This window comes from Empidonax traillii, unplaced genomic scaffold, assembly GCF_003031625.1.
Source record: "Empidonax traillii isolate 1590-97213 ecotype Southwest subspecies unplaced genomic scaffold, ASM303162v1 scaffold308:size980311, whole genome shotgun sequence".
Taxonomy (NCBI): Eukaryota; Metazoa; Chordata; class Aves; order Passeriformes; family Tyrannidae; genus Empidonax; species Empidonax traillii.
This window is the reverse complement of record NW_020955501.1, coordinates 822,983-846,114: the sequence shown is the minus strand read 5'-3', so window position 1 is coordinate 846,114 and position 23,132 is coordinate 822,983. Positions and strand designations below refer to the sequence as shown.

At 40.2% G+C, this 23,132-nt stretch overlaps 1 protein-coding gene across 4 annotated transcripts in view; it reads left to right on the top strand.

The window, feature by feature from the left end:
* GLT1D1 (glycosyltransferase 1 domain containing 1) overlaps window positions 1-21,774 on the top strand; it is a 41,323-nt gene extending 19,549 nt beyond the window's left edge. For 2 of the 4 annotated variants that reach the window (XM_027891018.1, XM_027891015.1), the window contains exons 7-12: window positions 3,055-3,150; window positions 4,186-4,235; window positions 9,463-9,506; window positions 9,669-9,789; window positions 14,537-14,635; window positions 21,292-21,774. In XM_027891018.1, coding sequence (XP_027746819.1) covers window positions 3,055-3,150; window positions 4,186-4,235; window positions 9,463-9,506; window positions 9,669-9,789; window positions 14,537-14,635; window positions 21,292-21,438 — 557 coding nt within the window. In that variant the 3' untranslated portion in view covers window positions 21,439-21,774. Of the gene's footprint in view, window positions 1-3,054; window positions 3,151-4,185; window positions 4,236-9,462; window positions 9,507-9,668; window positions 9,790-14,536; window positions 14,636-14,784; window positions 15,545-21,291 lie in introns of those variants that run through there. The other 2 variants (XM_027891016.1, XM_027891017.1) reach the window with 2 other exon arrangements.
* Window positions 21,775-23,132: the final 1,358 nt, after the last annotated feature.

Here is a 23,132-nt window from a genome sequence, read left to right as displayed (position 1 = left end):
TGGATGGATAAGTCTAGGTTTGGCAAACTTTCTCGAGGCCACACCATGACTCAGAGTCAGTGTCAGCAGGAGAACATGAATCCTGAGCATTAAAGACATTTTTTTTTTTTTTTAACCCAGAGATTATGCAGAAATCTTTGCATTTTGTGTTTCTTTGTTAAGCAAACAGAAAGATACATGAGGGAAGAGATAACGAAACACAGCGTGCTGTTGGAAATCTTGGAAACGAGGAGAAACAGTCACAAAGATTTGTTTATTATTTGGGTGTTCGCCTGTCAGTCAAACACGACAGTGGCACAGTGGATGTATCAAAAGAGCACATCAGTTGATTGTGCCACATTGATGTGCTTCCCTGTCAGAATCACACAAAGTGGTAGTATCTTGTTACAGATTAGGCAGCCTATCTGCAAAAGGCAGAATGATAGCAAAAAGTCACATACTGAAAGGCTTCTTTAAGCTCAAGGAAGAATTGAAAAATGTCTTGCTTCAAAAAGCAGTTTTCACCCAGCTGATGGCTAGAGCTGGTGCAGGCACCTATTGCACTTCATCTGTTCATATGTTCCCCTGTTCAGCATTCTTGAGAGGACAAAGGGTACTAAAATGATTGCAGACTTGTACAAATGGATATTTGTTGGTTTGTGTTGGTGTTTTTTTTTGTCCCAGCAGTGTTGGGAGCAAGGCTTGAGAAAGCCGCAGGTGGGCAAACACAAGGGGCAGCTTGATGTGAGAATTTAACCATTTTCAGTGCGTGAGCAGAAAGGGAACAAGTTACACAAGTGCTGCTGAAGTTTGATCTCAAGTAGGCAGAGAATGAGTAAAGTCCCAGCACTGTAACAGTGGCTGGTAATGCAGCCTTCTCAGGGATAGTTTAGGTGCTTTAAGTGGATTGGGTGGGGAAAATCTGCCTGTAAAAATTAATTAGGTGATGACTAAGACAATGAAATAAAACTACAGCAGGTTCTCACTTTGCTACGCTGAATGGCAGAGGCAAATCCTTTTTGACTATAATTTATGCCAATTTTTAGAAATGCCATGTAGGATCCAGTCTGTAGTCCAGCGTACCCAACAGATGCTATTTCAGAGAAAAGTGCATAAAATTTCCTGATAGACAAGTAGGGCTTGTAAAATTGCATCGTGAAGGGGATACTCTGCTGTGAGAGTTGTGAATGTCTTTTCAAAATAATAGAGGTCGATTGAGTGAGCTACTGGCATTTATAAGTATTATTTTAGGTAATATCACATGTGAAATTAGACTGTTATTGATGAGAAGTGCCTTTGAATGGCACAGGAATGGAATGGAAAAATCTGAATGCCTGTGGGGCCAGTTTTCTGTTTCTCTTTTGGGTGAAGGTTTTCATACAGGGACAGAATGGCAGTCAGGACTGCACAAAACTGATCTATTAGGGCTTTAAACCCTTATCTCATAAAATTAAAAGGCTGAAAGCTTTAAGACAGAGACAAAAAGATGTTAAGAAATAAAAAGAAGCAGTTATTTGCAGAGTGAAATAATCCCATAGTCTCTATGTGAGAACAGGAAGATCTGTTTTCTCTGTCTGACTGAGCTTCCAGCATTAGGTTTTATTCCTGAATAACCAGAGTTCAACATCAGTAGATGGGAGTTCATAATTTAAAATGAAGATTTGTGCCTTATGGATAGTTGAAATGCAGCCTGAATTTCCCTAACACTTTTTAGTAATTTGTTTTGTGGGAGTTTATGTCATAAATTGAAACCACTGCTGCATGTCTTAAAACCAAACAGTATTAATGGCCCATTGCACCAGAAGAATGGCTTTTTCAATCCAAATGTTTGTGTACTATAAATTACAAATCATTTCTTGGTCCAATAACCAGTAAAATGTTATTTACCATGTCTGCTGCAGACACTTTTGACAATTCAAGTTATTTAAGTTGAATGAAGCAGACTCAGTAATGAACAGGGCCGTGACAGGGAGAATTTAAACTTTCCTAAAGCGGATTTTAATTTTAAAAGCAGAAGCTTTCTGACCATGCAGGCAGAGCCTTGGTGTCCCCCACAAAGTGCCTGCAGCTGATGAGCAACGGTTTGATGCTCCTTGCAGAACTGCCTGTGTTGGGTAACACACATCTCCCACCCTTGCCGGGAGCTCAGCGAGTAGGTGAGCTGAAGGACAGCAAACTGATTTGTTCGGTACAATAAATCAAATATGAACATTTCAGCCCCTCTAGTGTTCATTAAATTATGCTGTTGTTATTTCTGTTCATTCAGCAATTTTTGAATTATGTTGTTTTATCATAAACACATTTTACCAAAGTTCATCACATAGTGACCCTTCTACAGAAGTAGCTTCTAAATTAATTGTGCTGTCACACAGAGCCAGTGGCAACTGCAATGTCATACATCAGATCTTCTTTTTCTAATAGAGCCTCCACAATTATTTTATGAGTTGCTGAGGTATTTGCAAGGGAGATTTTTCAATGTTAAAAGCTCCCTTGTTGAGGGTTTTTTCCCCCCCCCAAGTTATCCTTTCATTTTTGTCTTAACAGTAAATGCTTTGGAATAATTTAACTTTGAGTTAACTATTCTGTAGCAGTGCTGACATACTGGGGATAGAGAACTGTGGGACATTTCCTGATGTTTAACAACAAAAAGTGCAGGATCCAGAGCTCTAAGTCCTGCAGCCATTGATTACCTGAACATCACAAGCTCTCTGAAATAGGTGGTGAGTTATTTTATGGATGCAAAATTATTTTACAGAAATATTGAAAAACACAGAGAGTTGTTTAGTTGCCAGCTCAGTCAAAGCTGGGTCCTGGTGTCCAGGAATACCAGCCAGCAGAGTTTTCTCCAAGTCCTGCACATTCCTTGCCTCTGGAACAAACTCCCTATAAAATTATGTTCTCCATTGGGGTGATCTGAGGATTGATGCAAGAGCAAGAACCAGAGGGAACAATAATGGCAATTTTTCAGAATCCACCCTATTCCTGCTCTTCACTGCATGTGTTCATTCATGGAACACAGTTTGGAGCGTTCAGCTTTTTTATCTGCATTCAGACTTTTAAAATTATTTGTTGCAGACCTTCCTACAGATACAGACAGTTTACATCTCTTTCTTTTGATATGTGGACTTCGAAGAGTAAAAGACCCTCTGTATTTACTGGAAGTTTTTTCTGGTAAGTGCTGGCTATTTGAATACCCAGTTTTGTTTTGTCACCACTTTCGGATGCATCTCTTTTATGTTTGTAAGTTTGAGGCGGTTCATTCATTGCAGAAAACTTTGTGATATATTTACATTTGAAAAAAAGAAATTCTTATGTAACCATTGATCTGCTTAACACATTATTTCTGTGCTGCTGTCTTTTCCACCCTGCTGGGAATAACAAAGCATCGAAATCAAAGCAGTATCTGATGGTTTTATTTGCTGAGAAAACTGTTTTGCTGTTAGGTACAGTATTGATGAGAGACAAAAGAAAAGGTCACCTACTTCAAAATAACTTTGTTCATCTTGCTGTCCCGTGGCTGTTACATTGATTTGCATGTGTGCTAATTAATGTTATTGAAGTTGCAAACAAATTGTACCACCCATTGTTCTGGCTCATCACTCTAAACTGGGCCGAATTTTTCTCAGACTCAGGTAAGGGAAAGTTTTGCCAGGTTCTGTTTGGGTCTGGAAACGATTCAAGTGTTCCAAGTTGGAAATTCAGCTTGCACTGTTCAACTTACTTTTATAAACCTTTAAAATCCCATGATGCTGAGTAACAAATGTATTTTATTCAGGTAATTGGTGTTGAAAGAGCAGCAGATTTCTCCTGTTCATATAATTGAGCAGTCATTGGAATGGTTGCAGGTACTTCCACCTGTTCTTTTACACAGGAAAAAACTCAAATAATTTTGGCTTGGTGGCCAGAATCACTGCATTATACAGAGCATTGTTCTCTTGAGTGATTCAAAATTAATATCTGAGCTCAGTTAAATAACCCTTGAGTCATAAGAGATCACATACAGCAGAAAGGCTAAACAGTAACTTTCAGATATGCTAATATTTGAATTCTGAGGAGTAATGTGAGGGCTGAGCATGAAATCTGGTGCACGTTCAGTCTTTTAAGTAGTAATACAATATTTGCCCAATTCTTCTTTGTTCATGCAAGTATTTACAATGATTGCAGAGAAATAATTAAATAAAAAAAGTTGTTGCTCTTCTGTTTTAGATTGGCACAGAAAGGATCCCAGTGTTCATCTGGGCATTATTGGACCTGCAGTAAGTTGTTGTTGTAATTTTTATTTTGCTTGTATGCTTATTTCTAAATACTTCCATTTACTTGCATCTGAGATATCCCAATAATTCTTTACAAAGTGAACCTAAGTCAGAGGACTTGTAACTTTTACAGGGATAAGAAGGTGCAAATTTAGCAGCTCACAAAAGGTCTAAACTCTGGAAGTGGAAGCAATTCCATTACCATTATTAATGGCAATAATCTATTATGGTGTCTGAGACTGTTAGAGCAAAACATTTAGTGTTTAATTTGATCACAGAAATAAATTCTGAAAACAGAAAGTATCAAAATATTCGGATTCTAACATTGGCTTCTGCTTTTATACCTGTAGGATTTTAGACAATCACAAACCACTAAAAATGTGTACTTTTGCAAACAAAATATTAGAAATGCCTGTTTTGGTGTGAATAATTTATAAGTCAGCCTGTCAAATATTTTGGAAGGCAGTAGTTGCCACCTAGATAGAAGAATTTTTTTCGCAGGCATTGCTAATGAGGGGGTTTATTTCTGTGAAGGTGACTCAGGTGCTCGTTATCCCTCTCCTTACATCTTTCCTTCACGTGGAGGGTTGGCCTTTGGTCCATTCCATCTCACACTTTGATGCCATTTCTGGTAGTCTCGATTCATACACAATTAACAGCTGTCAGCAGGTGCAAAGTGATGTTTGGGTTCTGTCTGATACCCAGCAGCGAGGACAGAGCTGACGAATAAAGCTGGTGAGGTCTCTTGCACACGTGGGATCTCAGAGCACTAAAGATTGAGATGAACTGAGCTGTTCTTCTACCTCCACATCTCAGAATAATCCCAAAGTTGGTGTCTTTGTCCTGCTGCTTCTGCTTCTGGTACGTTGCCTGTGTCGAGGGCAACAAGTTTACTTTGTGCTAAACTTAGAAAACTAACTGCAGGACTTCTGAGAAAGAAATCAGAGTTCTCCATGTAGATCCACAGCAGCAGAAGGCTTGGAAAGGCAGTCTGTAGACTTCATTTAACCAGTGGAAAAGGTCTGAGGAGGCAGCTGTGTCACATGAGACAAACTCTCACTGATGCTCCAAGGGTACTAAAAGCTCCACTGTTTCATCTGGGTTATGTGTTCTCTCTGTATCAGCCCCATCTCTGATTCATCTTCACATGAGCCTGAAAACTTGCAGGCAGTTTGTTTTATAACAAAGCAAATAGGCTTTGAACAGGCGAATAAGGACTGTTTTTCTGTTTTCTCATCCAGTTTTGTTCTTTGTAAATTTTGGGACGTAGGATTATGTTCTTAAAAGACGTTTTTACCTTTTGATTTTATCTGCCTTTTTAATTTTTTTTTTTCCATGCTAATACACAAAATGATTTGGAAGTGAACTGGTGTGGAAGGCAAATCTAAAGCAGGTGTAATGAAGCTGTGCTTGAGAATGAAAAGATGCACTTGCTGCCTCCAGTGAGGATTTTAAATATTTTAGTCGTCTTTTTAAATTTACTTCACTTTTCCATAAGCTGATGTCTTTACAGGAAGCTACCAGAAACAACCCTGTGGCAGTGCACAGGCAAGGACTGAACCTCCTTAAAACATTTTTAAAACATATTTCTCCCATAGTACTAAAATATTGCTAAAGAATGAAAATACTCCTCAGCTCTCTTGGTATTTAGCTGTGCTTTTCCTATTCATGTTACTTCTCAAACCACAGAAATCTTAAGAAAATCAGTGCCATTGTCTATGAAGCATGTAATTTTTATTGTGAATATTAAAAAAACCACACATTAAGATTATATTAATTAAGAACAGAAAGAACAAAGGCCCACATACTATTTTCTGCCTTGCTTCTCATAAGATTATATATTTGCTTCCATAAGATTATGTATTATTTCCTGCGTTTTCTAGGCATGATTGTCTCGAATAGTGCAATCCAGGTAATGTTGCAGGATTGGATCCTGTGTGATGTAAAATTTTTAGCACTTGTCCTCACTTCCAGTTTTCCTTTTGTTCATTTCTATAATGAATTTTGGAACAGTGGATAATTTTCAGCACTGTATTCCAAGAATAGGAGCTTATGAAACTTTAAGGGAAGCTGAGGCCACAAAACTTGTGTTCAGCTGCTGGGTGACCCCTCAGAGATCCACAGAACACTGCTGTGTTTGCAGTGATACTGTTTTCCACTGAGGGCTGTTTTTCCTCTGTCCAACGTGTTTCCATGCCTATTTTTGGCAGCTGTAGGTGAATAAGTGCCTCCACAGATGGAGGGATGTAGCCCGTCTCGACCTACTGTATGTTTTCTGAGCTAGTTTTAAAATAAAACAGCTGTTAACTAAACTAAGCAACTAGAGGAAGTCTAATTCCCTGCTCCAGAATATCCTAGAGCACAGTAATTAGGAAGATCAGACAGGAGACAAAGTTATAATTTCAAATTCCTTATCCTGCTGAGGAATATGAAATTCTGCCAGCTCCATCCTGAGTAAGTGTCCTATTCCCTGAGACATTTTTTAACAGGTAAGAGCTACTGCCACCACTTAGCTGACAACTCTTCTAACCTTTTGTTACAAATGGTAAAATGAGCTCTTCCAGTATTTCTTAAAAAGGTTACCTGTTTTCCTTTTAGACCTGAAGTTTTGTTAATTTAGGTCCTAGTTGCCTATTCGACAATCAATCAGGTAAACATTGCTGCTGATTCCTTGCACAGTGATGTTGCCAAAACCTCACAAACCCAAGGAACTGAGCAACTCCTTCCTCTCTGTCTTGAATATGTTTGCAGATTCCTGAAGCTCTTCACTCTTACTACTCCAGGTGATAATTCTGACAGAACTTTCAGTGTGCTAAGACCTCTTTTTCCCTTCAAAGTCGAGAATCCCAGCATTATAAAGAAGATGTTCCTGGTCCATTATTTCTGTCTGAGCTAATTTTTATATGGCAGCATTTTTGATGTTGTGTGTTTATGAAAGATTTGCTAGGTTTTGATCATGGGGAGGCTCTGTGCTTAACAGGCCCCTTCATCTACGTACAGCCTTTGATCTGGGACTTCTTGCACTGTCAAACACACCTTGGATGTTTCTTTGCCTGTCAGGAGAGTAAAAACTTCCTTACTGGCATATCTGGACCTGTTCAGTGTGGTTTCCTGCTGTGTGCCCACTCCCTTTCCATGTGTCATCTTATCTCATCTGTTCTGATAGAAACTGCTCACATAACAGGAGCTGCTTTCCTCTGATCTCTGATAAATTGATGAAATTTGCAGCTCTTTGAAGGCTGTGCCTCTGGATCGATGATGTTTTAACAAATGCTAGGTAACTGATGATCACATTTACCTGCTTACAAAATAAAATGTGGCAAAAAAACCCGCTACCTGTAGAAAAAAAATGGTTGAGGGAGGCATATTGGGTGGAAATAACATTCTTTTCAGTAGCTTTTTTAGAGCCCGTGCTGAGTTCCTCGGCATCCTGCCATAGCCACTTGGCTCTGGAAAGTGTTCACGTCTTCTGAGTGCTCTTCCAACTTACTGAACAGCTTATGTTGTATCTAATTGCTGTTATATTGAGCCTGTGGTTAGGTAACTGTGCCCCCTCGAATTCCTAAATGTAGCTCAGGGGGATCACTTCTCCAACTCATCGCTACCCCCCCTCCTGAAAGTCATATTTTAGCTGAATTCTCGTATTCAGGCCAGGATTCTTGGAATATTTACCAATAGAAGAATACAGCTTAAAGGATTGCTCTGTCTATGAGGCAGATGGCAACTTCTTGGCTTCCACTGAAGGAGACAGAATAGGAATTAATGTCATACAACTTTTATGAGTCACAGGCTGTGGTTTTTCTGATCCTTCTAATGGTACAGGAACAAAAGACCAAATCCCACTGGTCCTCAAATCACTTGCAAGTACTCCATCGATTTTAATGGAAATAGAGTGTAGTTCCTCATGAGAGGAACTCAGCATCAAAATAATACTTTGGGGAAAAAGCTGAAAATAGATTTAGATAGAAATAGCAATTGTGAAGTTCACTGTGAAATATCCAAGGAACCTGTGACAGGACATACTGGTTTAATCTGTGGGTCTATAGATCTGTACTCTGTTGCCAGGATCAGGTAGTGCTTCAGGAAAGGGCACTCGACTTTTTTCCCCTGCTGTTACCAAAAATACTTTTTGAAGCTGTTATGCAAGCCTTTTATTTTTTTTTTCTTCAGTAGGAATTCATTCCTTATTGCAAGTGATTCGCTTGAATCTTTTAATTTATGAAGCCCTTTTTCCATGAAATAATTAATTTTGTGTTCAATAATTAATCTCATGTTCAAAATACACAATCATAGCTATAAAATAACTTCTGGCTTTTTACCAGAAGAGTTTTCTAAATTGCTTTGTGAGTGCTGTCTGTCTCGTGATCTGGAAAAAAACCCCAACCAAACCCAAAATATTAACATACATTTAAAAAAAAAAAAAAGTCATTATTCCCAGTCTTGCAACTGCTGCAAGCTAACATATATTACACTAATATAATCAGTCAGCCTTAATAAAGTCTAGTTCTGTTCTTCGTGTCTGCTTAAGGATTTTCAAGTCCTTTTTGTTTCTTTTAATCATGCTAAATGAAAATAGCAGACGTAGTTAAGCTTTGTAAATAAACCTACTGGAGTTAATTGCCCAGCTTAGACAACTTTTTAATGTTTTAGGATTCTGTGTTTATTAGTTTCCAAACAACTGTTTCTGTCAGTGCACAGCATTTATTGCAATAGCATTGTCTTGGTTTATACCCAGATTGCTTCCTGAGTTAACTGAAGCCTGAAGGGTTCCTTCCTTTCCTCTCCTTGCTTACTCAGTACACGGAGGGAACGAGGGAACCTCACTTGGCGCATCAGGTGCTCACTCAGACAGGGAGTTGTCAAACCAGAGTCGTCTGAGAACAGTCACTCATGTGGAATAGGTCGAGCTCTGATTGGAACAGCAGCCAAGGGATGTCAGGGGAGATGAGACAGACCCTCCTGAGCTGAGCTGAGGAGTCACCCAGAGGTGCAGAAGGGACCTGTCAGTGCACACTGGGCTGGGCATTCCACCTGTCAATCGCTCACGAGAGGGTTGGTTTGAAGAGCCTAAGGTACCCACCCAGTTGCAGCTCTGTGGTACGATTTTAAACCTCAGCACATTCACCCATTTAGGTATTTGAGTTAAAAAATGTGCTAGAATTTGGTTTTCTCCTCCAGGTGTTCAGTGCTTAAAACGGTGCCATGATCCTCTGTATGTGCTCCTTTCTAGGTCGACCCGCTTTTTACCAGCGAAGTTAAGGAAAAAGTTAAAAGGTGAGAAGTTGCCATCCAACCTTCTGTTTGCTGAAGGAAAGCTGCCCAGCTTTTAAAATCACATCTGTACAAATAATCACACACACCACAGCTCTCTGTCTGAGTAACAGTGTGGGAACCCGTTCTCAGGGAGGTTCCTGCTGGTGTGCATTTGGTTTGCAGGGCACCTGGAGTACATTTATTGCAGGAGCTGCCCCAGGATGATCTCCACGCTGCTATGAAGAGGTGCTTTGCCGTGGTGAACAGCTCCATTTCAGAAGGGATGTCTGCTGCCATTCTGGAGGTAACTGCACCTTAGTTGTGAGGTTATTCATGAGGTTACAGCGGATCTGAAATCTTCTTTTATCACTGGAAAGGTGTGTCAACATCTATGGCTAGTGAAGACAAAACTAAACTACTTCTTTTTGCAAGTGTTAGCATTTAAGGTTTTCTTCCCTTCAACTGGAAGTTTTTTATGCTTTGTCTATTTATTTTTAAAGGACAGAATGTAATTTTATCAGTCCTGTTAAATTAACAATACAGACCTGAGATGTAGAAATCATTCTGATTTACTGGGGTTGTCACCGTGCTTGATTCAACATCCACTTCCTTATAATGTTGCCAGAATGGACTTTCATTTATTTTTCCATCCTTTCAAAAAGCAATCTAAGAGCTGTATTTGGTTGTTTAATTCCAAAATGATTAATGAATGAATGACACGCTCAGTTAATTTTTTTGCCATCAGTATCGAAAATTAATAACCAGTTTTATTTCATACCTGTCAAAGTAGGGCACTCCTTAGTATTAAATGTTTTCTCAGAAAAGTAGTAAGTGTACTTAAAGTGGAAGTTCTTTGGGCAGATGCCTTTTACTATTCTGTGTATTTTGGTGAGTGCTGAGTGTTGGTTCATCATAATCTCAGAAGATCACAGAATGGATCTCCTCTTTCTGTTTCTAAGTTGCATTTCCAGCATGCTTTCGTTCCACACAGCTGTAAGTCTTCCTAAGTAGGAACCAAGTGAGCACTGTAAGAATTAGGAAAGCCAGAGGATGGTAAGATAGCAACTGTGTATGTCCTTTCTAAAATGCCAGTGCTCAGAGGTGGAATCAGATGCTCTTTCACAGCAACAGGACTCTGTAACAGCAATTGCTATTGACTATGACATTTCCAAACTTCCCAGGGTGACGGGTGAGACAAATTTTGTGTGCTTGGTAGTTGAGATAAAATGGAGTTACCAACACAGTGCACAACTGAGCCAGTGACTCGGAGAAGAAGTTAAGGAACTGTCTCCTCCTGAACAAAGTTCATTGACATTTAATCTGCCTTGAAATCCTAGTCTGAGTTTAACAGTTAAACATGCTAAATTAACTGGCCATTGACCACAGTGGAAAAATTAAATTCTTTCTTCTAAATGCAAGATTTGTCCTGTAGTAGACTGTTAGCTGTGCCCTTGTACATGATATCTTTTCCATAAAAAGAAAAGATCCTGCTCTCCCTTCTTCTGTTATTACCTCAGTGGAATAATGTCAAACCCCATAGTCATGTTTGGTTTGTGTTCATGCATAATCACGTGTTGAAGACAAAATGCAATCTCCAGTACTCTGAGGTGGAATATTTCCTCCAGGAAAATCCATAAGCATAAATATGACCTGCTGCTTTCCACCAGCCTCAGTCCTGTATTGCCTTGCTGTTGAATAGTGAAGGAAAGGCAAACTCATCTCTGAGCTGTCAACTCATAACTGGGAGCTCATCCTGGAAGTCATGGAACAGGGACAACAAGAGCTGGCAGATAAATGAGTTACAGGGGCAAAGTGGTACCTGCCATTTTAGGAAGGGAAGTCCAACAGTCATGGCACAGGTCTGGTGAGACAAGAGCCCCAGTTCCAGCTGAGTCAAATCTTCTACAAGCAGGATTAGGTCTTAAGCTATCATCTCTTGAGAAAATACCTGGAGCTTTTTAGTCCCTCAGAATTTTAGTCCCTGTTTGAATTCTGCTGCTAAAGTTATAAGGGTTTGGGATTTGTGTGTCTGTTTACAGACAGTCAGACAGTGGGATTTGATGACATGCTTATAAAACACCCTGCTGTAAAAATCTCTCAGAGGAAGTGTCAGTCTAATAAGGTGAAGTTTTTTCTTGAGATGGCCAGCAACAGAAAGGGCCATCTGCTAAGATCTTGTTAAATAATGAGGCAGAAAACTGTCTATAAAAATCTCCTGGTCCTAGGCTGGAGATAAAAGGCTTAACTTTGGAAATGCAACTTTCATTCTCTTCAAAGCTCAGCATTTAACAAGGGCATGAATCTGCAAACAGAATTTTAGTATGAGATAAATATATAATAGATAAATTAGATAAATATATAATCATATCTATTTCAACCTGCCTTAAGGTATGAAAGAACTAAAAGGCATAACTAATTATTTTGTCAGCTCATACTGATACGTCAGAGATTTTGCCGTAACTGATCTATTTTCTGTTTGGCATTTGAAGAAAACAAACATTATTGCAAACACAAAAAATACATCCCTTCCTCAGAGAGCTCAGGAGTTTTGCACGTTTCTGGGCACGTGGTGGTGAAAAAAGAAAGGTTTATATGTTCCCTGTGTAGCTGGTAAGAAAAAGGTTTAGGTTCCAGCACCATTTTACTGGGGCACTTTTTCTGTGCTCTCAGGAGTGTTGCTACTGTTGTAACAATCATTAGATTGTTATGCTTTTACCAAAAAGAAATTAATTAAAATTTAAAAAAATCATCTTAGAAAAGGAAGTTGGACAGATTGTTATGCTCTGAGGCAAAATCCAGGCTTGGACAACATGTGAAGTACAGCCCTAGTAGTCTGGAATAAAAACCATGGAAAATTATAAAAATTAAAAAAATAAAAATAAAAATTAAGGCACATTGTAAAGCAGTAAAATTGAAGAGCCAACAGAAAAATGCAGAGGCCAGAAGGAAAAAAATGAGGGCCAGTCCAGAAGACAAAGTAGTAAATAAACTCTGTCTTTACTCTCTTGTCCTTATACTGCTGGTTGGACGTGCTTATTGGGTAACAAGCTTCCCCAGCTAAAATTTACACCCTTCCTCCTTCTGCAATAGCAGTAAAACACATTTGCAGTCAGAATAATGGAACAAAACAGATGGGCAATGGACTAAAATGTTATTTTATGCTATTATTTCTGGAACCTAGGTCAGTAAATTATACATATTTTCAACAATGCAAATGATTCTTTTTACTGCTTAAAAATAGACTAAGTATCTAAATTAAATTCTAAGCCACTTCATACAGTAATTATTTACAGCCCAATCCATTTGTTTAAGGCTAGCTGGTGTAAAGGCAGCCCAGCATCTAAAGTATTTGGCCATCTGTTCTGTCTTTCAGTAGCTATAATTCATTGGTACCTGTGTGTTTTGAGACCTGAAAGTTTTCTTATGTAGCAGTTACTACCCTCCAAGTCCATGAGACAGAACAAATGTCTTTCCTTTTAGAGTTCAGAAATTACAGAAAATGAAATATAAATTTACTGTTCAACTTCAATCAATCATCAGCAGGGTAGCTTTCAAAACCAGGAGCAAATTAATATATCTTGAGACAATTTTTTAACTGTGTGCTGCAGCCCAATCTAACCTGCAGTACAGCAGTGCTGTGCCAGCAACCTCACCATTAGGTACAGCTTCCCTTCCCCTTCTCCTTATATTTCTAATTTATTCTGGCTTATATTCACTTCATGAATCTGTCTGAATTACCTCCAGCTAATCCAGTATTTCCTGATGCAAAGTGTAGAACAGGTTATATCATTAAGGATTATTATTATTATTATTATTATTATTTTTAGAGCTAACTGCTGCAAAGCAGGTGTTTGTGCCAGAAGGACTATGGAATTGCTATGTCCAGAGTAAATACATCTAGAGTGGTGATTTAAACAGTGTCTTTCTTGGATATTTTAAGTTACTAAATTATGTTGCCACGTCCCAGCAGTCCCTCCCTGTTCAAAACATAATCGGTCCTGTACATTAGCAGCCAGGGTATTTTTGTCCTCAAGTTTGTCCAAACTATACAAAAAGCATCATTTTCTGCTTGGAATTTTGTTTTCTTGCTCTGTAGGCTGAGGCAAAATTGCTCCTCATCCAGGAGTGTAATGACAGCAATTAAAAATGCATTCGCTCTGGAGTGACAGGGAATCAGTATGAAGCAGATTGAAGATTTGGGGGAGTGAATTTCTTTCCCATTTGACACCGTGGTAATTGTACAATAAGAATATTTCTGATTTTACAGTCAGTGCATCTCAAGACTTCCCAATTCATCGATAGCAATTAAAGCTTCGCGTCAGGATACGCATGAGTAACAAGAGTTGAGTGGCCAGGGTTTGAGGGACTTAAAAATCTAAGCTGTGTTTTTGAAGGTGCCCAGGCATTGGGTCTGTTGGGAATGGTTTCCTGGCTTGGAATGGATGCTGATTCTGCAGGCAACTTGAAATGCTGCATGTTGAGAACCCACACGTGCTTTCCTTTCTTCCTGTCCAGGATCCCCTTCACTGTTGTTGAACCGCCCACATCTCTGGAATTCTGCGTGTTCTAGAAAATCTGTGAAAGATTTGTTTTAATGGAACAAGAGAACAGATACTTCACTTGTTGTTGTGCTAGGAACTAACCTTCTCATCCATGCTCAAAAAGGGAAAGAGTTCCACTGACAACCTTTGAGCTGAACTTTAATTTTATCCTCCTAAAGCATGCCATATGTTCATGGCTTCCAGAGGGAAACAAACTGCATACTTTGAGGTGGAAAAGAATAACTGATGAAGCAGCTATCCATTGACTTCCTGCATTGATTGCTTCTGATAATATGTTCAAAGCTACAAGACTAACAGAAACAAAATATTTCAAAGAAGTTCCATATAGGAGATCACCTTAGACGTGGTATTTTTCAGTTAAAAAATTGGAGAGATGGGAGAGAAGTTTGATTTGTTGTTTCTACTTTTAATTTTAAGATTGCCGCCGTCAGCACGTCAAAATCCCCAAATCCTTACCAACTGTTGTTTCTTCCTTTTACATTCCTCTAGGCAATGGATTTAGAAGTTCCAGTGCTGGCAAGGAACATTCCAGGGAATGCAGCCATAATAAAACATAAGGAAACAGGACTGCTGTTTTCAAATCCCCAGGTAAGGAAGCAAGGAATCCTTAGACCTCGCCCTTCCAAAGATGAGGTTTACTTTCTGTTCCACGCCTGTGCCTGTCTGGACACTTGGCTTTTCCTCTCAGCAGTTTTCCTGAGATTCTCCCATTCCTGCTGCCTCCCGTTCCTTTGCAGTTCAGTGAACTCAGACTAGGTGTCAGCCTTGCTGAAGGTTTGTGCTGCTCAGAGCTGCCAGCCACCTGTTGCACTGGAGCTTGAAGGCTCCATAACCAAACCCTGGAAGAGTTGCTCTGGATTTGTTGGGTTTGCCTTCAGGTAACAAATGAAATGCAAACTCGCATCAGACAAGCTGTGGCTCACCAGAGGAGACCGAGGAGCCTGACGTTTGAAACAATACATTTTCAGTAGTTTCTAGCAGGAAGTGTTAATATAATGCATTCTTAGGTGCAAGATACTGCTCAGTCAGAAAAATTAATCATGAGAATTAAGTAAAGTATTCAGATGAAGTTTCTGTGAAGATAAGTAAGAGGTGGGAGAGAGGGAGCACTACCCGTATTTAAATGCTGGAAATTTTCATTTCACTGGATTTTCCTGCACTGGGGCTTTGCTGTTCCATATTCATAGATGCTCTGGAAGAAGACGTTCAGCCACAGATTCCCTCAGTATTTTATCCAAGTCAAGATTTAAAAAAACATACTAGAATAGTCCACTTGATGATTTTGCAAAGTAGAAAAGGTATCATATTTATTTACTTTGTGGTGTGTGGGATTAATGCATCCTATTAAGTTGTGTTTCAGGAAGATGAATCCTCTTGGTTAGTTTTGGAGGTTTTTCTTGATAGAAAAATTCTTGCAACGGTGGTTTTGTTTATTTGTTCTGGAATATTCAATGATTCCAATGATTTCTACAAAAAAAAAGAAATATTTCTTTGATAACTTCTGGAATTTATCTTGTTGTGGAAATGTTCCCACTTCTTGCAACATCCTTTGGAAATGGGGCACTTCCAGGCTAGTGGAGGTTGAGATGTAAAGCTATTTATAAAACATTTGTACATGTATTCCCTGAAAAAAAAAATCCATGGACTCCCATATGCTCCTTCAAAACTTCCAGGACATGTGATCCCGTGGAACAACAGACTGAGAGCTCTCCTGATATTGATGCTGGGACATTCTGTTGTTTCCCTCAACACGTTGGCTGCAATTTGGCTTGGAATTCAAATACATTATTCATCCCAGACCCAATTAGCTTCATCATACATCCTTGTAAGCAGCCTCTTCTGCGATCTCCAAGCATCCCACATTCCACGGGTTTATTTGGAATTCAAGATCAATTGAAAATATGCTCTGTATTTCACTGAGAGGAAAGTGCAGTTTCGAGCACAGGAGTAGTCCCAGTGACATCAGTGACTCTGTACAAATGGCTAAGGACTGAAGGACTGTGTTTTGTATCAGAACTAGAGTCACAGGCTGTAAATGTCTTAGTGTCTGTAATCTTAGTTTCTGTGAACCCTTTCTGCCTGAGCTCCCACCTCTGCACTGTGCTATGCCAAGGATCAGAACCCCCCCTTCTACTGCTGCTTTTTGACCCCCTTTTTGCTGTTATTCTGTCTCAACAGCCCACAGAAGCTCTTTTTGGGTGAAGATGGTAACTTGCATTACCACAAGTAATAGCACACTCCTAGGTAATATTTGTACTGGAGTCAACAAAGTCCTCTGGGAAACAGCAACTCTATCTCAGTTAATAAAATACCTTCATTAGTGTCAAATGCTCTATTTTGCAAAAGGGTCAGGAAAATACTTGTTTTCAGGATAATGCCCCAGTCCCACTGTGGAGTTGTCGAAAAACTTTCTTCTTGCAGAGAGGAGCTCAGAATGCCAATCATCACCACTCATGGTTTTAATGATAAAGTAGCCATTTACTCTTGTTCCTTATCTCCCCAAACCATATCCAACGCAGTCTCTAAACCACTGCACACAGTCTGTCAGAGGTTAAGAGTTACATGAGATCAAAGAAAGGCAATTAAGTTAGAAAACTTACAGTGTTGAATTCTGCCACACATTTTAATTGTTGGCAAGAAGGAACACCCTGCCCATGGCACTTTGAATGCCCTGGAAGATTCACTCTGAGTGAATGGGGATTGGAAAACGTGTTCTGGTAAGAAGGTTTTTGGGGGTTTAGTCACTCTGATTACTTTGACATCTTAAGCCTCTTTTCTTCTGTACCCTCACATGCATCAGGTTGGGGAGGGAAATGCCTGTAAGTCTACAGAGAGGTTAGAACAGCGTCCAGGTGCTCAGGAATGTCTGTCTCTGGCTTGAAAAGTCTGGACCACCAAAGACTAGAGAAGAAATGTTCACTGCCGAGTTTGGTGGATCCTTTCTGGCTGTGAAGATACAGACTGGATCACAGCCCAGGAGTAGAAAGGAGTGCTTATTTTCAAGTTGTTTCTGATCTGAGGAGGGAAAGCTTTTCAGAACAGTTCACTTTTTGATCTGAGCAATTGTGCCTGTTATCTTTTGAAAGCTAAATCAGAGGGATATTAATTGACCATTATGCAATGAGAATTGTTTTAAATGGGGAGTGCTGTTGGCTTTCTTCTTTCAGTCTTGCTGGAATCGAGCTTTTGTGGCTTACAGGAAAGCAGGAAATGTTGTGTCTAACTGCAGTCATGGTTAACCATTTGCATTTGACTGGAAATAGCAAAAGCCTTGCCAGTCACTGAAGCCAACACTGAGATGGAAATAGTCCATGTGAAAGTGAAAGCTCTGGAATCTTTTGTCCTTTACACTCCATCATTTGGGAACATTACTGTGCATGTTACTTTTAAATCATGGTTTGATCCTGCTGCTACTTGAATTTGCAAGTTTATGGAATATTTGACACTGAGTTAATGGAACTTGAAATAAAAAATAAGTGAGAGATAAGAATAGGGCAATAAATAATGCAAAACCACGTTAAAAGGGATGACACAAAGAGTTATTCAGCATCCTAAGTTAAATTAGATGTTCAATGTCTGTAAAAGCTCTCAGAAGGACCTAAATAAACAGAAGGAAGTAAATAAACTTTAAAGGCAGTGAGAGAGGGGCCAAGCAGGAACAGAAGTTGAGAGAGGGACACACTGCTGTTAGCAGGGACAACTTTTGAAGTGGTAAAAGGGAACCACAGCTCGACTGGGGGCATGCAGGAATACACTGAAGGTGCATTGCTTTCCTCTGCTGAACACGGGGCAGTGCCATTTCCACCAGGCCTTCAAGCCCAAGTTTTAGAGCTTTGAACCTTCACTCTGAACTGACTAATTTTCAGGTTTTGGCACTCACTGCTCAGCCTCCCCCAGACACGCTGGCCCTTTGCCCTGGGGAGTGACCCCGGAGCTCTGCCTGCCCCCAGGTAGATCTGTCGCTGTTCTGGGTTTACACCTGGAGTTTGCCTTCCCTCGGGTGACTCTCTGTTGTTTAAAAATCATGCTCTTTTATCTGATGAAGCTGATAGGAGATGGTTTAATTGCAGACTTGCTTTCATTATATAAATAATATATTAACCGTGCATCTTCTTACATTACGTGTGAGCTGCGGCACCGGTGCAGCTCTCGTGGTAATTGAGGAATTATTCATTCTTTTTACTCAGTGCACTCATTTTCCAGCTTTATCTCCTGGATACCTGTATTTCTGTGTCTCTGCAGAATATTATACAGAATTTATTGTGGGTACTATGTAGAGAAGGTGACATTTTCTTTAAGGATGATTGGTCAATTTACCAGGAGAAAACTGTATTATGGGGGAAAATGCCTGTGTTTGTGGTGGAGTACTTCCCATGAAAAGGGCAGATGTAAGAGCAGTTCTGGATGTACAGAAGATGATCCTCTCCCCAGTTTTTCTGGGTTGTGCATAACTAACAAGGCTCAAATTTACACCGTGTTTTGCTGTCGCATTTATATATATTATACCCATTTCTGTATGTGAATAAAGGCTTATTAGAAATACTGATGGTCCCCAAGCAGTAAGTTAGCATGCATGTCCCCTCCTTAATTTTGGCTGCTGAAGTGCATACTCTTACGTTTGATACTTGAAAAGAAATTTGTGCATTTTTCTCCTCTCGCACCAAAACTGAAGCTCATTTCCCTCCTACAGCAAAATACGAGGGTGCATAAATATTTGTGCAAATATCACTTGCCCAGCACAACAGCTGATAGAGACACGTTACCTCCCTGTCGTTACTTCATGTATCATAGGCTTCCAGAAAAGCACAACGAAATGCTGGATTTTCTGGAAGAGCTCGGAATTCTGAATGTCTGACTGTCTGCAAGCGGGAGCCCATTCCTCAGACTCACCACAAAAAAACTACAACTGAAATGCAAGTCACTTGTAGTTAAGGGAGACACCTGAAAAATGAAGTTATTGCAATGCAAAGCTGAGCATGCAAACCTGAAAACAAGCTAAGCCAGCTGCTCCAAGGGTACGAGGCAAAACCCAGATAAGTCACAGTGGCTTCCAGTCAGATTGCAAGTGACTTGTAGGTGGTCACATTGGATTAGTGGAAGGAGTAGGGATGAAGCTGAGAAGTCCTTATTCTCTGTCTCCTGGTATTTTTCCATTTGCTTTTTCTCTCTCTCGCCTTCACTTTCTCGGATTTTGTGCTTTGGACTCCGTTTGGCATTTTTTCCCTGAAATTATCCCCAGCCTTAAGTATTGTAACTATGAATAAGGATCTCATTTCTTCTATCATTTCCATGTTTCCAAGTTTTTGTCCTCTATAGCCACATTTTAAAAGAATGCTAATAGGACTACCTGTCAAGAAATGTTACATTGCTGCTTCTGTTCTTAGGTAATTTACATAAATTAGTTTTAAACATTACTTTAAATAAAATCCTCCACAGGAGCATAAAATTAAACTTGGAATGTGGTTCGGTGTGAACAGTATTTATTACTGTGATTATACAGGCAATTGGATGAAGCCAGCATAAGTCATGTAAGACTTTCCCACCTTCCCTGTTCTGTATTCTTGGCAGCTGAGGAGGAAGGGGAGGAATTGTGTCTGAAGATGGAGTTGCTGTATCTGCAGTGTCTGACAGACACAGCCTCAGGTGCTCCTGTCTCCTTTAGGGACTGTCTCCCAAAAAAATCCCCTTACTGGGACCCCAGAGGTTCCCAGTAAGGAACTGAGCACACCAGTTAAAGCAGCACGTGCAGGGCAGCTGTGGATGCACAGCAGGCTGGACACCAACCACGTGGCCCTCGTGGCTGTTCCAGAGGCTGCTCTCCCAGTGCTCTGTGGCCACAGCAAAGATTACAAGCAGCACTGACTTTGGGTGGAGTAAGAGGTTATTGTGAACGTGCCTGTATGAAAATCTCCTTATTCTACTACCTAATTACAAACCTTTCAACAGAACTGCTCTGCATCCCTGACTGTTTAAACTTCGTGGCAGTGATGCTTGTCCTGATAGTTTGTCTTGTCAGGGAGAGTCAAAGCAGTGATTATCCTGTGTTCAACATGATTTCCTGTATCAGTGTTTCCCAGGGGTCACATTACAGTTATGTTTTATGTACAGCCGTCAGTGGCTATGCAACAGCAAAACTGATTCTGTGCTAACCAAAGATTTTATATCTCTGTAGATATTTATACACTGTGTATTTAGGTTTTCAGGTATAGTTTGGTACTTCACCTGGTGTTTGTTGAGATGGACTCCTATCTTATCTGTGATATTTCCTTTCACAGCTGACAGATTGTGTAAATAATGTGTCTCTTTCTTCCATACTTTTTGTCCCCCATGTTCCTATGCACTGATCTTCACTACCAGTTGTGTAGTAATGCATTATCCTAATTTCCCATTGACACAAGAGCTGTCTGCTTTCCTGAGCTGAACCAAGGCACTATTTTGCGCAGATCTGAGCACATTTGTAATCAAGCTGAAGCATTGGAAGTTGTCTCTTGCTAGAAAATTAGACCAGCTGCTCAGAATAGATTAGTTCAGACATCAAATCTCCTTTCACGTATTTGAAGTTCACAATTTCTCTTCCCTAGAACTAAACGAGAGTGGCAGAGGAACAGACAAAGGAGTAGCTGTAATGTGTGAGGTCGAGTATTTTGCCCAGTGGAGTTAAAGGAAATACATAGCTTTTTTGGAAGAGTTTGTTTGGCTTACCCTGCTGGATCTGTCACTGCCCAGGTGCAGCCCCTGCAGAAGATCTTGCTGCTCTGTACCTGCTCTTATCTCTACACTGTGACCACGTTTCTATAGTGAGTTCTTTAGTCTTATCATAACATTAACTGAAGATGTCACAGTAGCAATGAGCTCTAAGTGTAGGTGAGCTGAGATCAAACATCTGATGCCAATTATCCTCCCTGCAGACCAGGTGATTAATTTATAACCAGTCTGATTTTCTAACAGGTGGGTAGGCAAACAGTTTTTGTGTCATTAAATTTGTTGCTCATTTGTCTTAACATCCTTGGGATTGTCTTTAATTGCTTTAGTTGGTGGGCTGTGTAAAATAAGAATTATTTATTGGTCATTCTTTATAAATAAGTTATGGCACTTGACCTTGAAAATGACTCTGAACAGCTTCACATATTGGCTGACACTTGGAAGTGCTTTACCAAAATCAAGATACAGGTACCAGGTATTTCAGAATCATTAGATTTTTTTTTCAAGGAATTTCAATTTATTATTTTCTTTCTCATTTTTAGGAGTTTGTTGCGCTGTCCAAGAGTCTGATGAATGACCCCATCATGGAAAAAGAAATTATAACGAGGGCCAAAGACTACATGAAGAAACATCATTCCTGGGAAAGTGAAAGGAAAACCTACCAGAATCTTGTCCTAAGGCTCCAGTGAATTGCATGAGTCCAGCTGATAGGCAGCAGCCTATGTAGAGCACTTTAATGATGGATCTGTAATTAGGTTTGGGTTTCTCTTGGGTTCTTGTTAGAAGAGATAGTAAGACACGCATTATTATTCTATTCAAACATACCAAGATCACAGGAGTTGCTGCTACTTCAAACTCTCAGACGTGTCTGACTGAGCACACTGTCCCTGGTGTGCCAGTTCAGCACAGACCAGGATCATTCTGGAAGATCATTAGGAGAAATACACGCCTTGAGCAGATGCCGAATTTTTGTTGTTGTGGGGCCTCAGAGGGGGGCTGATTTGTGCAGACAGCAGAGCTCACACAGAGAGGAGTGTCCTGATCGTGCTGCATCCCAACCAAACTGCAGCAGCAGTTTGTTTTCCAATTACACCAGTCTGAACCTACTCAGGTGTGCTTCACACACATGTTCATAAAGCTGATATTATACAAACAGAGTATTAAATTATCAAGATGAAAACTTTACCTCTGTTGACCGCACAGTGACCAGGGGACCAAAAAGCAACCAGAGAGCTGTTGCTTGGGGAAAATGAGGAGTGCAGGGCCTGTTTTCTGAGCACCTGTGTGGCTTTCAGGTGAGCTGATGCGGCCAAACAGTCCTGTGTCTGCATTTTCCCTGGGTTCCTGGGACCAGAGCAGGGAGGTTGGCACAGCAGCTCGTGTTCCACGTCTCCAGAGCTCCCACAGCAGCGAGAGGAGCTCGCAGGCAGAGACGCTTTGTTACGTAAACTACCTCTTAGTTTGCCAGTTCCTTTGGTACCTCTGTGATTAACTTATTTACTAAAATATTTATGAGAGCTATAAAAAGAGATGAAGGGGGGAGGAGAAAGGTGTTTTCAATTTACTGGGTATTTTGGTAGTGTTTGTCTCCATTTGTGGCTTTTCAGGATATATTGTAATATACTGCAGCAGACTGTTTTAAAGTGAGACTTCTCTCTGCTTAAAGTCCATCCTAATCATCCCTGCCAGCCCAGTGATTATGGACATATCTTTGAATACATAATTGGTCATCAAAGGACTTACATCTAGAGAAAATAAAATAAGGGTCATAGTTATAACTACTTGTTATTAGGAAACTGTTTGCTTTGTGTAGGCTCGATGCTGCCCCCAGGGAGAGCCAGTGAAATGTTTCCTATTGATTTGAGTGGCTGTCGTGTCAGACTTTTCTTTGTAATAATGATGTTGACTGTGTATTTTAAGCTTTCCTCTTTATTTTTGATGTTTTGCAGCAGTGTGGTGCAGTAAACAAAAAAGTAATTTGGATGTTGCGTGTTGACTTCTCCAAAATTTCCCTCCTTGCTCTGTGATGGGCCCCTGCTCAGCATTGCCTTTAATAACTCAATCCTCAAGGGCAAAACTGGCCTGATTTGAAATCCAGGAGTTGCTGCACTCCCTTTGGAGCACATTTTTCCTGCATGCTTCTGGTGAGTCCTTTGCCATGCTGGGATGTAAGTGCAGCTCTGCTCATTCTCGGTTTGAAAGCCACCAGCCAAACATCTACCCCTGAAGAGATTCCAAACCTGCAGCTGAATCAGCCTGTGAGGTTGCTGCATCAGAAGGAGCCTGATTTCCTTGGACCTCTCCAGTGAGCAGTGATGCCTCTCATGGCATTGCTGGGTCTCTTTTGGCCACTGCAAACTAGATTATCACCCAGCTTCAACTA